Below are 16,570 nucleotides of genomic sequence, written 5' to 3'. Positions count from 1 at the left end.
TTAACGTCTCCTTTGAATAGGGAGCTTTCAGTTTCAAGAGCGAAAAAAGATTTAAAACGCTTATATTCATCACACTGCCTTCAATTTCCTTAATTTTGAAAGAAATTTTTATCGAGGCGAATTTGAACGCCCGTGCATAATACAGTGCGTGCCTCACATAAAATGCTTCAAGAAACGAAGCAAAAGGAAAAAAAAACAAAGAAAACACTTCAGATGAAATGGAATAAATCAATCAATCTATCAATCAATGCATGAATTAATAATTAAACACCAGTTTTTAGCACTGGCCAGTTCACGTAAGGGTTCTTTGCTCCGATTCCAAGTCGAATCAGAATTTTAATAGGAGTGTTTGTTTTCAACACAAAACACACACAACCTGTCTCGTTATCGGACCCAGGCCAAGGCGTTTGTAAGTGTACCTCTCAAAACCATGCTGTCTCCGTTCCCCATTTGAAAGTAGAAATGATTAAGTGAAAGCATTCTAATGGTTCGATGTTCTGGATTTTACTGCCGGGCTAACCAAACAGAGAAAGAGAAAAAAGGCTCGATTATTCGTAACAGAGAGTTTAAAAGCTTAAAGCAAGTTACTGAGAGAAAAACCCGACTACCTCGACAACAAGGCAAAGGTAAGCAGCCGAACCAGTGAGGCATGACGCAAATAAAAAGAACGAAAAAGAGTCATCTTTTTGCTTGTATATTATTTATTAACTTTTTTTATGACTATGTCAATATTTTTCAATTGTTTACGCCTAGAGGCTAACTTTTTCGGCCCTCGAACGGCCATCGATTAACCCCATGGAGGCCCTCTATAAAACCAGTCAAGAAATTTGCGAAGGTCATATTTAAAAGATAAGTCTACTTTCAGACATGGTTTGATGCTACTCTGGTTTGCAGATTAATGATTGTAACCGAAGAAGTTACAATTCATAGACCCAATGTTTCGACACTCCTATCTAGTGCCTTCATCAGGGTGATCTAAACGCTACAACAAGAGGTCCTTTTATATGATCACTAATTAGCGGTCTTTTTTCTGATGAGGTGTAAATAAGTCTACTTTTTTCGCCAAATAAGGACTTCACGAAACGAGCCCGAACTCAGTTAGACGGCTTGCTTATTTCAACCTGTAGAAACAAAGTGTCATCCACAATGTAACGTCTGGTAAAAAGTGCTTGATGAGATATGAAATTCACAATACCCCTCCCTCTGTTTTCGTCTGTGACAGGCCTTGCAAAGTTTGAGATATTTTGTTCGAAGAGCTCCGCAGTCTCGTTTCTCCGTTGGTCGAGATCTGCCTGTTGATCGATCAATGTAAACTTCACTTTCTTAGTGAAAGGCCAGGGTAGTATTGCGTCATATTCACCTTTCATTACAATAATGAACACTGATAGTTGGTTAGTTCGCTGGTCATTTGGGGAGATTCGAACTTTTAGCTTGTAGCCGTAACGTCCGGTTCCATTTTTCGTGTAGAACGGATCGCTATTTATAGTCTGATTCCGTCCTGCCATTGCTTGTCTAAAAATCTCACCGAAACCATCAATCTTCCAGACGAATGTTGTTGTGTCCAGCTCTTCTTTTGTTCTCTCTAGTTGTAATCTTGTAGCCTGAAGCTGACTCCTTGTTTCTGCTAACTCAACTATTGACTTCTGAAACCTTACGCATGCTAAATTCAAATGAAGGTTCATAGCAGTGTTAAGATGAGATTCCATGGCTTGTCTAGAAACCTAAAATAAAACGTTTTTTTCACGGTCATCATTTATACCAAAGCGTCTTAGTCAAGATTTTCAGCAGTTCCCTTTTGAAGTGTCAGAATCGATAAATGAAAGAAATATTTTTTTGTCTCCGAAATGACGACCTCACAAAGTTCGATTAGATTACCTACTGATCATCAACTAAGGAACCAAGGCTCTTGGCGATCTTGCACTAGATGCAACTGTCACAGACACACCAGGTTATTTTGAAACGAGGTTTAAAATGAAAATCAACTTCACATTAATGTAAGACAGATGAAAGCGTGGTGAGAAACCCCTTTCTACTTCTAGATTCGAAATGAATGAAATGAATTGTGAAAGTGCAGCTCTTAAGAGAGAGGAATGCTTAGCAAATCATGTAGGGTGATGAACTTCCTCAAGGCACGACCCTACATGTTTTCACATGTTCCGTAAATCCTCCTCGGATCCTTATTTCACAGGAGAAGACTTGTGGGTACGGGCGTGGTGGGGACTTCCTTGTTAGAAGGAGTGATATATGGAAAGATATATGCTTGATTATTTTGGAGCATCTACACACCTTGAGTGTTACACAAAGTGAGAAATCCAACCAGAAAAATCTTCTTATATCGACCGTCGACGAAATGGTATAAAAAGGCACAAGATCTTAAGATCTCTCTTTCTCCAACTTCTCAAGCGAGAGAGACCACGGAAAAGCTTTTTTTTCAATCCTTTCTAACTGATCTCCACTATCATTTACTTACCGTAGCTTCACAGCCCATGCCTGCATACGGACAGGAGACTACGGTTAGCGGACATTCGTCTCTGACGTGAGTAAGAACCTAAATCACATCAAATCGGTGTATTAGAACAAAACAAAAGAAGTAGAAATGCTGAATTCCTTAGCAGGAATGAGTATTCCGTGTTTCTTAATGTTATATGAGTTAGTATCCATGCTTCAAAATGTCACTGCGTGGCCACTTCGTAAAAAAAAAAAAAAAAAAAAAAGATGTGGCTGCTTTATCATGAAAATACACTGCCTGCTGGAAAACATTCTACCAATTTTTTTTATAGGAATGATCATACAAGCATGAAAGCGAAAAAACGAGTAAAACCAATCTATCCATCTAGGCCTTGATTGGCCGTTTGAAGAACGAAAGAGCCTAGTTACGCATACAAACAGTTGTTCATTTTTAAACAGTATGCCTTACCATTTCCCTGGTGATCAAAAGACCACAGTAGTTATGACATGCTACTCGGGACATAGGGCACTCCCTAAGATGATCCTGAAAAATAAAAAAATCTCATGTAAGGAACTGGAAATTATGATTATGCTTACTCTTTAGAGTTATGTTTTTAATTAACATACTCCAAATAACAGGTTTTTGCTTTTTTGCAATCTCGTACCCAGATCTTACCTTGCAACCACTTGGCCGTGGAAGGTCTGGGTACAAGGTTAGCCTTTTTGAGTATACTTTCTAATTTTCAGGCGTACATGGTACATGAAGCTTTAGTTTTATCATGGAAAAAAAGTATCGATCTGCATCTAAAATGCCTTAGTCCACTAGGTGCATATTAAAGAGCTACAGCCTTACCTTGTGTATTAAATGAGAAAGGATTAAATGATAGAAGTGTCCTTAGGCATTGATCTAAATGAGTATTAGTTTTTACTTCCCTATTCTTAAGTTCTCCAATCCATTCACAGCCCTCACTTGGACATCTGATTGCCATAGAGAGGATCTTCCTTCTGTTGCTGTATCAGGAAATACGTCCTAAGACGTAAACACGATAGCCCTGGTTTTACGTTAATGCTCAGCGAATGAGCCAGGTTCTTTAAAAGTTTCATGTAAAATTAAAGAAAAGGTGAGCCTATAATAAATTGAATTAGTGAATGATATTTCTCTTAATTCTAAAAGAGGGTACGAAGACGAGTGTCTGAATTATTTAAGGTATTTGAAAGCATATCAAACAATAGATACAATAAATTCAGACTTAGTAAACAAGATTTCTTTGATATTTTCCAACCTTCATAAGAATTTTATGAGCACTCAGCTAAGCAAATCACTTATTAAGTTTCCTTTCTTCTGAATAAGTTATATAATTGGAGACTGTTCTTGAATTTGTTGTCTGAGAGAAAGTTCAACTATCAAGAATAATGCAATGGATTATTAAGGATCTTCCATGTATTTAGGTTTTGCATATACTGCAAATCTTTTCACATCCCGCCTCAACCAATACGCCAAATGTTATATTTTCAGGGAAATTCCTCCCTTTTGATCTTTCTTGATTAATTTGGTCAATAACAATAACAATAAAAAACACCACTAGCAATGATGCCATCAACAGCTGGAAAATCAACTTTGATAGCAACACAGATTTACTGAGCGGGAATGTAATTTGAATCAACACAAGTTACGAGCTATATTAGAGTAGTTATTGTTTTCTTGCAGTTTAGTGGCCGAGAATTTAAGGCCAGTTACAACCGTACATAGTTACGAAGTCTCGCCAATATTGCGACATTCATAAGGAAAACGTGGTGCGAAGAAAAGATTTGAACTTTGAACAGTACTATTTCAGAACAGACGATATTTGATGAGCTGTCGACTTAGCAATTTAGAAATCGAGAACTATATTAGAATAGTTATTGTTTTCTTGCAGTTTAGTGGCCGAGCAGTTAAGGCCAATTAGAACCGTACATAGCTACGAAGTGTCGCCAATATTGCGACATTCATGAACAAGACGTGGTGATGAGAAAAGATTTGAACTTTAAGGAGTGCTATTTCAGAACAGACGATATTTGATCAGCTGTCAACTTAGCGATTTCGAAATCGAGAACCATCACGCTTGCAGTGCGTGATTGCAGGAATGAATTCCGCCGTCTCTAAGAGACCCTTTTGCTTTCAGGACTTGTTACTTTGGAACATGATCACTGCGATGAACATTGGGAGACATTTATAGTGCTGCGTTGTCTAGGAAGTCAAGTTCAACGTATGAACTAATTCAGACTAGTCGAGTACAGTGTTAGAAATTAAAATTGCACATCCAGTGGAAAACCATTGTGGCCATAATCATTGCAAGTAATGTTTATGGCAAATGACTAATTTCCTCTTACCTCGACTTTTCTCTAGGTAAAATTCACTTCTGGAGAGTTTGCGGCAGAAATTTCATAGGTACAGGATATTCAGATTATGCGTACTGAAGAATAACTGTGAAAACTGTTTATCGTAATCTCGTACCTTCAATACGCTCGTCAATACATTCTTTGCAGCATCTGTGGTCACACCTCGTTTGAAACGGCTCCCTAAGCGGTAAATGACATATTGTGTATTGGCAATCTTGATCAACTGCTTTTAAAAAGTCATCTTCATAGCCAAATGTAGGGTTTTGGTTTATTTGCTATGGATTTCGCTATGTTAAGCTCCTGACGATGTGTTGAGTTGAAATGTATGTAAATTTGACCTTTTAATCCAAATTTGAACGTCACGGAGTCAGTTATGTTTTCGTGACCAAGATTCAGTTTTTGCTCTATGGCTACTGTTTAGATCCCTTTAAACATAGAATCCTGTTTAATCAGCTCTTCAGTGTGTTTCTTAACTAAAATCCCAACTTTTGGTGTCGCAGCTCAGTTGATAGAAGCGCCCAACCAGCTACTGGGAGGCTACCTGGGTTCGAACTCGTCAAAGACTGAATTTTTTCGGGCTCCTTTTCTACGATTATATATATTGCAGGTCAAATTCTTCTATTGAATTTCACTCGCAGTTCAAAATATGATTCATTTCATTAAAATATTGAAATTCTACAGCAAAGCTGTTGAGCTCTCACCAATTTTCTGGTGTGGGTGGATATCATCTGCCACCGAATGGGTGCGCACTTGAATGTTGGTGACCTTCTTGGATTACATTTGTTATTGAAAGGTGTCACTCCTATCAGTCAGTTTTACTGTGCCATGGGATACATTATCAATGAAAGGCTTTGTCTCGGTGTACTTTTAAAATATGCCACTTGCGACTTACTTGGTTTTTGTTTTAGCAAAAAGACAAACCGCAACTGGCTTTGAAACCCTATCTGCATTGCTAAAGTTCCGGTCAGATTGCCTACGCTTACGTTAATTCCGGTTTTTGGTGTCACTCAATATCAACGCTTTAAACTGTAACTCCAATCAAAAGTCAAGTCTGCTGATCCCGCAGTATCTTCTACCGACGATGTATATTTCAATATTCAGCCTTCCTGTGAATCTGTCCTCATGTGTGGTCAGTAACGCTTATTTATCTGCCTCCTCTGTCTCAAGTACGGAACGAGATAACTACGGTTACGATGTTTTTAATAAGTTACTTAGTTTGCATATTTTGAGTTTGAGTGACAAGACAAGGCGTTCACTTTCAATTCGTCTTTCAAAATGGCGGAAGCTCTAGGAAATGAGTACCCTTCAGGTTATGACGAGAACTTTGTGGATACAGTCGAGGACGATTGTCTTTGTTTAATTTGCCAGTTGCCGCTTAGGGAACCACTCCAAACGAAATGCGGTCACAGATTTTGTAAGGGATGCCTCGAGGAATGTTTCAGAAGGTGCGTCTTTCTTGTTTGAATTTTGTTCGCCGGATTATGAAGGTATGTTTGTTCTAATAGCCGATGTAAAGACCAACTTGGCACGGCTTGTTTTTTACATTTAGAGCATTAGCATGTAGAGTTTCCCCCTGATTGTTTTTGGCTGCATTTTGAGGTAACCACACTCTTGCTATTAACAGTGTGATCGACTGTTTGGGTTATCGGTCCCGTCAACACTTTAGTATTTTCGAGAAATGCGAAAATCATAGAGCATGAAAATTGTTCTAAGATGTTCTTACATGAACCTTTAAAATTACTATCTTAGAACTTTCCCTCTGCCTATGTGAACACAATTGCCTCTTAAGAGGATGTCAGCATCCATCGAAAAAATTTGAAATATTGTGGCAAGGCGCCCAAAATTCGTTTTCTCTCCTACTTTCATATTTTGTAGCCCAATATGTTCTAATAATTGTGGTGCGGTTTTTTTGTGAAAATATATTTTAGTTTTTGAGAAATGATTTTTTTCGTTCGATCGCTCAAATATGCAAATTTTCACTCTGAATATTACCCGAGTTGTGTGACCTCGTGTATCGAATTTACTCTACCTCCCGTATTTCTGTCGGCATAATCCTTTGTTTTACAATCTAAACTTAATCCTCTGTCATTATTGAAGCTGGCAAAGAAAGATTTATTTTTTGGTGAATATTTTTGTCCGACATACTTTTTCTGTGTCGAAAAGTAGCATCAAAACAAAGACAGTTTTAACAATGACCGATATGACAGAATCTACTGAGCTTCTAACTTTTAAAAGAAAAAAGGTTGGTTATAAAGTTACTGTAAAAATTTCCTTGTGTATTTGTGTTATTCTATCGTGAGACGAACTCAAAGTCCGGCAAAATTTACTTGCGAGCGACTATGAAATATACATGGTGTGCTTCAGTTGTCGCCACCGTTTACTGGCATAACTTTACTATGCGTAACTTTACTACAGTTTGTAAAGAAATCTAACATGACACTCTTACCTTGTTTATTTATGATTTTATTAGCTGTTTCGATGATCAAGTTATGCTCTACCACATTTTAGCCAGATTTAATTTGCAGTTTGTAAATCTTCTCCAAATTATTATATTAGTTGCATGACAAGCGCGACACATAGAAATTCAAAGATGAATCAGCCTCTGAATTACCAAGAGATGGGTTTTTTTTCCTTCTTTTCATATCTATAAAAAACTCCAAGAATTACTGTATTCAGAAAACTAAAATGTTCAGATCCATCAATGATTCCTTTCCCGGCGGAAGTCAAAGAATGTTTACAAAAGTCAATTCGATTGACAATCTACATACTGATTTAGCTAATTGATCTGTTGTATAAGCGTCTCGTCTTACATGCTAACAAGGAGATTTGCTGTACATTTAAATCGTTCGCTGGTGGGACTTTTGGGTATAGTTATCGAGAAGACCGACGTTGCATATCATATCGTTGCATGTCGTTCCCCTGCGTAATTGTAAAATAGACATTTCAAGTTACTTGCGGAGATCCAGAAACTGAAGTTGATCTTATTTTGTCGCGAGCCGGCATCTTCAAGACGCCATAAGATATCGATGATTTTACAATTTGCCCCTCTCATAGATCAAATCTCGGTACCGGTGTTGGGTGGATTCGTGGTTCCATTAGTAGATGTAGAGTGCCTAATGAAGTGTGCGGCCATGGTAAAGGTAGGGTTAAGTCGATTCCAAAAGCCTACTGGGGAATTGGCAAGCGTGTACCACAGATAGTGGCTACTTACCAGCTTGTGCAAAATTACGCGTCCCGTCAGACTTAGGCCTCGATTGGGAATTGGTCAATAGGCTACCAAAAATCCAGACAGATGCGGAGTTTGCTATACTAATGTCTGAGCGCTTTGTAGACTTCCCGCCGTCTGGCGGGACGCGTAATTAAGCACACAGTAGTAGAGGGCCCTTTCGCACTAGCTACAAGACGCTGACAGAACTTTTTTCTCTTCACCGAAAATCATATTAAAATTTGTCCTTGCTAAATTTCAAGTGTGCTGCACGTATCAGCACCCCCGGGGAACCTCTATACATATAGGAGAGCGAGGATGCGCGCTGGGAATTTCGAAAACGACCCCTATAAAATTATAAAAGTTACCTGAGTCTTGTCCGTGTGGGAGTGGCAATAACTGATATCTACCCCTAAAAAGTAAGTTTGAGATATCGTAAAAGGTACCAGATCACCGATTTTGACCCCTGAAAGGTACGACAAGCATCCTCACCCATTTCCGATCGCCTCCTCCACCAATCCTGTCAGCACCTAAACACAAAAGATGTGATTTGCCAACTATGAGCTGTCAGTCTCACCTCGTAAAATTTCCGTGAACTGGTTATTTACTTATAAAAAACTTTTAGGCACTGATCTGTCAGATTTTTATGCTGACAAAATCTGTCCTGCTTCGAGGCAGCACGGCTGTACTTTATTTTGTTTTGTTCGTCTTGACATAATTTGGTAGGGATTAAAATAACTGTACGTCTGCATTTGTTAAACAGACTATTCAAGTGCATCCAGAACTCGATGTGTGCACTTCTAATGCATAAGTATTCTATTGTAACATAGCCAAAGATCTTGCGATGTCTACTGTTCATGCCTTTTATTTCTTTTCAAAGAGGCATCAGAATTATTTTCATGTCAGAAATTAAATTTATCAAGGAGACTTAAAAGACATCATTCATATGACCCTCTCTCTCTGAACAACTGATGGAACCTCAGAAACAAATTTCATCATTTTAAAGGTGGATCAAAACTTTATTTCAAATATTAAATCAATTTTTCCAAAAGATCCTAACCACTGTGCACAAAAATATTCATTTATTTCATTAATTTTCTGGAGCATTTTTTAAATACTCTGGGCCAGGCCATTCAAAGGTGGCTTAACTTAACCCAGGGTTAGTGTGAAATTTGATTTCAAATATGAAAATTTAAAAAGAAATCCATTTTCTTTTTTTTTTTTTGTCTACAATTTGATGATTAGATGGTCTAAAAGGAATAGGGAAAATTATCCCAAAAAAGACTCCTGAATAAAGAAATAAAGAAGCTGAATCAAAATTTAACCCTGGGTTAGTGTTAATCGGCCTCTGAACAACTAGGCTCTGCCGGAAAATTAAAAATAACACTTAAAGGAAAAAAAACGATTTTTATTTTCTCAAAGAAAAAAAAAAGCATATTCAATTGAAGACAACTATAGAAGACAATTAGTTCAAGTAAAGAAAAGTTAACCAGAGCATGTCAACATCAATGATCTAATCGGTAAGTTCAATATAGTTTTCTTTTTTTTCTTGCACCTTCTCCAACGACTGGGAATCGGCCATTAGATTTCGTGAAACATCGTTCAACTTACAGCATAAATAAAGCCGAAAACTAAACCAACTGAAACTGTCGCAGGTACGATCGCAAATTAAATTGTTGAAGACACGTACTTTTTATTTTCGAAGTACCTGCGCCAATTTCAGCAGAAACTCCTGGTCTTCCTTCCTTCTTCTCTCCTCCCTTTCTTCTTCTTGTCTTTCACGAGCCTCCTCTGCGGCAAGAAAACTCCTATCAGCAGCTTGTTGATAAGAAACAAATGCCTCCAACGCCTTGTCAATTTGTGTTAAGGCATCCGTCGTTGACACCTTCCGCTTCTTCGTAACGGGTTTGAAAAATGGCTTGCCAGCATCTGTTGTTCTTTCTGTGAAGGAATACAAGAAATCTTTAAAGGCAGAAGTTAAAGTTTGAGCCAATACTTATCTCAATATTTTTGTTCAACTCCAATCATCTTGGAAGTAAAATTATCAAGAAATTTTGTTAGAGATTACAGACAACGTAGGCGCCGATATTGAAACATTTTCTTGGACTATTGTCTGACCCTCCAATCAGCGAAAGTTTTCAAAGCTCACCTGTCAAACATTCACCCTTGTTTGGTTGAGGAAATTTGCCGGCTGTTTTGTTGTTGCTGCCGACGCTGGTGCCGCCGCTGAAGGAAGGCAACTCTTCGTTAGTTCATCGTTCTTAATTTTTTCATTGTCTTCTTCTTCGTTGTCCGCCTCAATGATAATTTTTGAAGAATTTACCACAACCTTCGGTTTGGTACATGGTTTTTTTGAGAGAAATTCATCGACTTCGTCGAAAAACGCCGGCTTCCTCTTTGGAGTCCCGTTTCCGGTCTTCTCACATTCGTCTTTGTAGGAGCGATACGCACTTACTAATGTGTGTACTCTTGTTTTGCAGGCATCTTCATCACGGTCTTCGTAGCCTGCCGCTCGAATAAAATCACTTATTTCTTGCCATATAGGCCTCTTTCTGGTACACGATATTAACTTCATTTGTATATTTTCGTCCCCCCACTTCTGTAGTAACAATAACGTTTCCTGGTTTTCCCAAATCCTTCCGCGGGTTTTTTTGGCAACCGCCATCTTTAATGTGTTTAGTTAAACACGAAAGTTAAACAACCTCATTTAGGTAGTTTTGTTAAACACGGTTTTAAACATGTTTGGCTACACGCGCCCGCGGTGTGAACAGGTAGTTTAATAAAACCAGTTTAGTAAAACAAGATTTAAACATGTTTAATAAGCTTTGGTGTGAACGGGGTATAAGTCGACGAATAAGTTATTTAACCCTTTAATTCCCAAGATCTGATTTTTAATTCTCCCCTCTAGCTGCTACACATTTCCTTTTATATCAGCGAGAAGAATTTGCCGTAAGAGCAATTTAACAACTTCTACCTGATATGAATGAGTATTCTCATTACCTGTTTGCTGAATAATGTAGAGATATCATAGTGAGGAGGTACATGTTAATCAATTCTGGGAGACAAAGGGTTAATTTATCTAACACCTTGTTAACAGACTGGAGATCAATGGTCAGCCCCCAACTTGCCCAGTGGATAGAGAAGTTCTAGACAGAGACAAGGTATATGTGCCTACTAACGTTTCCTTTGACCGACAGATGTGTCCACATCAAAGCTATGCTTTGATCAAAAGTTATTTTAATAGAAAGATTATTTCTTCGGTCCTCACTAAAATAGCACTGAATCACTTGAAATTATTTTGGGTTGTAAAATATTATAAAGTTCAAAGGAAAGAGATGAATCTACTTCAAATACCTTACCCTTACATCGTCGGGTAAAAGTATGTAATAGCACTTACCAGTGAAGCACAAAGCTGTCTCTTGCCCTTCTCTTGAGACAAATAACATCATGAAATTAAACAGAAGGATGCTGATATCTCTAAGCCTCTACTGCACTATCTGAGTAACAGCTGCAATCGGTTTTTCCATTTCATACAGAACAAAACATGACGAGTAAGTTATTTGCTTTGATTGTCCTCGAGGTTGACTAAAGTCTTATTTGGAACATCAGCTATTAATTTTTATGTTAATAGTTTGGTTTCTCTTATAGCCGGATGTCTTCTCTGATAAAGCGACAGAACGAAAAATCCTTTCCTTTGCTATCAAATGTCCTTGTGATGGCTGCGAATGGACTGGGGAACTGAGGAACAAAGAGGTAATTTCGGAATCACAACGGGCTTAGCGTTATTTGATAGCTATCGTACATTTCGTTAGTTATATCTGAGATATATTTTATGTTTTTATTACAGACTCACCTGAAAGCTTGTCTTTTCAAAGTCATCACTTGTCCTAACGAACACTGTCATGAGACCATGCAACAGAGAGAGCTCAAACGACACGTGACCATCACGTGTTTGTGGAGGATCACTGAATGTGAACATTGCAACGAGCCACACCCAGTATGTTGCATGCAGGTAGTTTATCACGATCAGATGTGTAGAGGAAGTCTATATTCTTAAGAAAGTTCATAGATTTCGCTCCCATAGTGATTTAAAGGGCTCGGGCCTTGCAAAAAGGCCCGCTTTGTGGAGTAATCACAACGCACGCATTAACTGAGAGTTATTACATGAAAGATGTCAATCTTATCTCTTTCAGGATCATATTGGAAGGTGCTTGAAGTACCCGGTAACCTGTCCCAACGGCTGTGGTCTGTCAATTCAAAGGGAACTGGTAAGTGAAGGAGATTTTTTAGTCAGTTTTAGACGACATAAGCTAACAGTTTGGTTAACTACATGGCGCGATGAATTTATTTCAGATACCAAACCATACCAAAGATGATTGTCCTCATGCCATGATATTCTGCCCTTACGTGGAGATGGGATGCGAAAAAAAGGTCGGTATGTAAGGAATTGTAGCATGCGATTAGTAATTGTCAGCGTGCAAATGTCACGAGTTGCAAAATCGACCCAGAGAACTGAAGAAAAAAAAAAGAATGAATGAATTGAAATGAAAAAGAAATTGAAATTAATATGTATGGTAGCGTCGAGAGGGGGTTCACTCCAGAGAAAGCAGATATTGCTATTTGTGCACTATAATGATGCCATTTTATACACCAGGCTTAACGCTGGGGTCTTCATCGGAAAAGAGAAATTCTTAATTTAAGAAACTTAATTTTCTTTCAGGTTCAGAGAAAACAAGTGGAGACTCATCTTCAAACCACTATGGCGGTTCATCTTGATTTAGCTTGTCTGAGGTTGAAGGAAACACAGGACTTAACAAGACAACTGATGGACAAATTTAGTACACTTCAGAACCTCTTTTTGGAAAAAGTACTGAAAGACGAAAGTAAAATGATAGAAAGGAAAAACGGAACTTTTCTTTGGAAGATTCCTGATTTTAATCAGGTGTTTCAACAATCCAAGGTCGGAAATAAAGAAAGAGTGGAAAGTGTGATTCCTCAGACAGCAACCTATGGCTACAATTTGAAATTAAGAATTTATCCCCATGGCTGTGGATCTTACACGAATACTCACCTTTCAGTGTTCATTGTTGTAATGAAAGGTGAATATGACGACGCACTTGCTTGGCCCTTTAGCAAGAGAGTACGAGTAACATTGATCGATCAACAAGATGATGAAGACAAACGGGAAAACATTAGTTCTTTTATTAACCCGCAACAGAACCCAGCCAGCTATTTTAGGCCCAAGGAAAAAGAGAACAAAGGGTGGGGTATTTTAGGGTACATATCCCACGAGGAACTCAAGTCAAGGAAGTACATTGTGGATGATAATCTATTTCTTCAAGTTGAGATTCAAGAAAACAAATGACTTCTTTATTACGATTTTTAATCCAATTTTTTTTAGGACCATTGCAAAACAATTTGAAACATTAGCTGTGACTAGCTTTGGATCGGAACTTTTGCTATTCAAAAGTAAAGCCGAGAAAGAACAGTGCCAAGTACTATACAAAGAGCCATATTTTGGTTGGTGTCAAAATTCAGGTGAACGGCTGATGCGCAGTGTTTTCGCACGCAACGGTGCTTTGAGAAAGGACATTTTTCAGGACCAAAAGTCTTTTTAAAGGAAAATTTAGTTTATTGTTATGAAATACTGAAATTAGAAGTGTTCTGGAGCCGCTATAATCGGGGATGTTCTAACTGAGTATTTAGAAATTGTTAAGGCCTGTCAGATTATTTTGAAATCCCTACGCCAGTCTTGGGAGCCTTGTTTTGTCATGTGCAGGACCTCACTATTATTTTTACCTCTTGAGCGATGCGTCGTTGACTGTTGTGATAAGACTTAGTTCTCGTACGATAATCGTCATCACTAGTCGTGTTTGGGTTTGTTCTTGACCTTGCTTAGAGTCCTCAACGGAAAGTTTTGTTCAGATTTTTAGTTCTAGAAAATTGGTCGTGGTTAAGTACTTTGTATAAGCTTTGTGTAAAAATGATAAGGTGCTAAACTGAGTTTAAGTTGTGTAAATTTTCTGCGGAAATGAATATGTAAAAATTGTAACCATAAATTATTGTATCTTTTGTAAGGCCTGCTAGAATCCAAAGTTCCCCTTGTTACTAATTAGTTTTAAAACCAAATTAGGATCATCTCATTTTAATTTCAATGCGCCTTAGTCCTTTGATTGCGCTTCTTGTGACTAGAAATGATTTCCCGAGCCCGTCAGACGGAAAGTAGGAATATTACTGATATCCTACTTACTAAGTATTTTGGCCTTTATCGTGAGTAATTCCCGTTTTTTAAGCTTCGATCTTCGATTCGCGCGCTCCACGATCCATAACTTTCAGCGCGGAAGTAACATTCAGTCAGTAGGAGGTATTTATTAGAAGGACCGGTATTTCCTGTTCCCAAGTTTTAAAAATCGTGTCATGTAAACATCGCTCAGTACGACAGATTAAATCAAGTTAAATTCATTCGAGAAAAAAAGGAAATATAACATTTGATGACTGTTAACTAGAACCGTTACAGCTCCCCCACCCCCCTCCCCCCTCCAGAAAAAAAAAAAAGAAACAAGAAAATCCGTGAGTAATTTTAAAACCAAGAAATTTCCAAGGTTATAATAAAAAAACAAACAAGCGTTTCCTAAAATTTTTTACTGAATCTTATAGAAAACGAATGGAAATGTAACGTTGCAGTTTGCTTAAGGATTAAAGAAAAATGGAAGCCAATCGTAGCTAAAAGGAGCTAAAGCGAAGATTAAGCCAGCAAAATGTTTTTTCTCTTTCGGATGCGGCAGAAGATACTTTTTATAACAGCATGTCTAACGATGTTCATTTTTAGCCACTTCCGATGTAGATGGAAACAGAAACTGAGGAATTAAAATTCAAGAAGCATGTATACCCACGATGAAATCGCAACACCAGGAGAGCTTTACGACAACGGATCGCCACGAGAATACATCTTCGAAATTCCCCAATTATATTAATCTGCAATGCGTTGCGGACATTTGAACTCAAGGTGCTAAATCAATTTAGCCATGATTTATTCTTTTCGTATTTGCACGTATTATTTCTACACCATTATTTTCGCACTTTATCTAAATTACACCGCCCCTTATATGTCATGTTTTAAGCCACTTTTAGCAGTGTGTCTTATTTTTACGTCGATGTAAACCTTTTTTCTACGAGTATTTTGTGTGTCGTACTTTCCCAAGGCATTTAATAAGTTTTTGTCTCGTGTTATCTTCGCATTTATTTTTCCTGTCCATAATGTTAGTATAGATTTTTTCCATAAGAATTTTATAAGCACTTAGCTAACCAAATTACTCATTAAGTTTCAGAAAAAGAACAGTTATATAAACCCGGTCTGGATCCAAATTCTGCCTGTCTACTGGACATGTTAAAGACTGTTCTTGAATTTGCTGTCTGAAAGAAAGTTCAACCATCAAGAGTAATACAATGGATTATTAAGGATCTTCCATATATTCGGTTTTGCTTATACTGCAAATATTTTTTCACATCCCGTCTCAACCAACACGCCAAATGCTACATTTTCAGGGATTCCTCCCTCTTGATCTTCCGAGATTTATTGAGGTCAATAACGATAACAATGTCAACACTGCCAGCAATGATGTCAACAACAGCTGTAAAATCAACTTCGACAACAACACAGATTTTCTAAGCGAGAATGTAATGTGATTCAATACCATTTACAAGGTATATAAGACCATAATAAAATAGTTATTGTTTTCTTGCAATTTAGTGGCTTAGGAGTTAAGGCCAATTAAAACCGTACATAGCTAAGAATTCTCGCCAATATTGCGACATTCATAAGCAAAACGTGGCGTGAAAAAAAAATTTGAACTTTTAACAGTACTATTTCAGAACAGACGATATTTGATCAGCTGTCGACTTAGCGATTTCGAAATCGAGGACCGTATAACAATAGTTTTCTTGCAATTTATTGGCCGAGAAGTTAAGGCTAATTAAAACCGTACATAGCTATAAAGTCTCGCCAATATTGCGACATTCAGAAGCAAAACGTGATGTGAAAAAGAGATTCGAATTTTAAGCAGTATTATTTCAGAACAGATGATATTTGATCAACTGTCGACTTAGCGATTTCGAAATCGAGAACCAATCGTCATTGCAGGAATGAATTCCGCCGTCTCTTTTTTAGATCCCTTTGCTTTTAGGACTTTTTAGTTTGGAGTACAATCACTGCGGTGGAAATTGGGAGACATTTATCGTGCTGCGTTGTCTAGGAAGTCAAGTGCAAGTTCAACGTATGAACTAATTCAGACTAGTCGAACACAGTGTTAGAAATTAAAATTGCACATCCAGTGAAAAACCATTGTGGCCATAATCATTGCAAGTGATATTTAGGGCAAATGACTAATTTCCTCTTACGTGGTAGACCTCGATTTGCTCTCTCGGTAAAATTCACTTCTTGAGAATATGTAGTGGAAATTTCATAGGTACGGAATATTCAGATTATGAGTCCCGAAGACTAACTGTGAAAGCTGTTTAGTCGTAAACTCGTTACATTCT

General features: G+C 37.8%; 2 protein-coding genes and 1 pseudogene across 2 annotated transcripts; 1 reads left to right on the top strand and 2 right to left on the bottom strand.

Annotated features, from left to right (window-relative positions):
- Positions 1 to 694: 694 nt before the first annotated feature.
- LOC131786703 (TNF receptor-associated factor 4-like) lies at positions 695 to 5,892 on the bottom strand. Its single transcript, XM_066169580.1, has 5 exons — positions 5,720 to 5,892; positions 4,943 to 5,007; positions 2,918 to 2,992; positions 2,471 to 2,548; positions 695 to 1,721 (listed from the first exon to the last, which is right to left on the bottom strand). Exons 1-5 carry the CDS (start codon positions 5,775 to 5,777, stop codon positions 1,095 to 1,097), a joined length of 903 nt encoding a protein of 300 aa, XP_066025677.1. The 5' UTR covers positions 5,778 to 5,892; the 3' UTR covers positions 695 to 1,094.
- A 188-nt stretch (positions 5,893 to 6,080) lies between these two features.
- LOC131798102 (TNF receptor-associated factor 4-like) lies at positions 6,081 to 14,466 on the top strand. The gene is made up of 7 exons (XM_066169579.1): positions 6,081 to 6,272; positions 11,130 to 11,193; positions 11,681 to 11,785; positions 11,880 to 12,044; positions 12,226 to 12,300; positions 12,386 to 12,463; positions 12,753 to 14,466. Exons 1-7 carry the CDS (start codon positions 6,103 to 6,105, stop codon positions 13,395 to 13,397), a joined length of 1,302 nt encoding a protein of 433 aa, XP_066025676.1. The 5' UTR covers positions 6,081 to 6,102; the 3' UTR covers positions 13,398 to 14,466.
- On the bottom strand, positions 8,077 to 11,187 carry LOC136282241 (uncharacterized; annotated as a pseudogene).
- Positions 14,467 to 16,570: the final 2,104 nt, after the last annotated feature.

The sequence above is a fragment of the Pocillopora verrucosa genome, chromosome 7 (assembly GCF_036669915.1).
Source record: "Pocillopora verrucosa isolate sample1 chromosome 7, ASM3666991v2, whole genome shotgun sequence".
In the NCBI taxonomy this organism is placed as follows: Eukaryota; Metazoa; Cnidaria; class Anthozoa; order Scleractinia; family Pocilloporidae; genus Pocillopora; species Pocillopora verrucosa.
The sequence above is the reverse complement of the archived record's forward strand: the minus strand, read 5'-3'. Positions and strand labels throughout refer to the sequence as shown.

What these genes read in the sequence shown, in the direction of transcription:
- LOC131786703 (XM_066169580.1), bottom strand. Translation starts at nt 5,777, where the DNA reads ATGCAGATAGGGTTTCAAAGCCAGTTGCGGTTTGTCTTTTTGCTAAAA. An exon ending in TATTGACGAGCGTATTGAAG is followed by an intron (nt 2,993 to 4,942) that starts GTACGAGATTAC and finishes TTTATTTTTCAG; the next exon opens with GATCATCTTAGGGAGTGCCC. An exon ending in TTTTGATCACCAGGGAAATG is followed by an intron (nt 2,549 to 2,917) that starts GTAAGGCATACT and finishes GATGTGATTTAG; the next exon opens with GTTCTTACTCACGTCAGAGA.
- LOC131798102 (XM_066169579.1), top strand. Translation starts at nt 6,103, where the DNA reads ATGGCGGAAGCTCTAGGAAATGAGTACCCTTCAGGTTATGACGAGAAC. An exon ending in AAGTTCTAGACAGAGACAAG is followed by an intron (nt 11,194 to 11,680) that starts GTATATGTGCCT and finishes TTTCTCTTATAG; the next exon opens with CCGGATGTCTTCTCTGATAA. An exon ending in TGTCAATTCAAAGGGAACTG is followed by an intron (nt 12,301 to 12,385) that starts GTAAGTGAAGGA and finishes AATTTATTTCAG; the next exon opens with ATACCAAACCATACCAAAGA.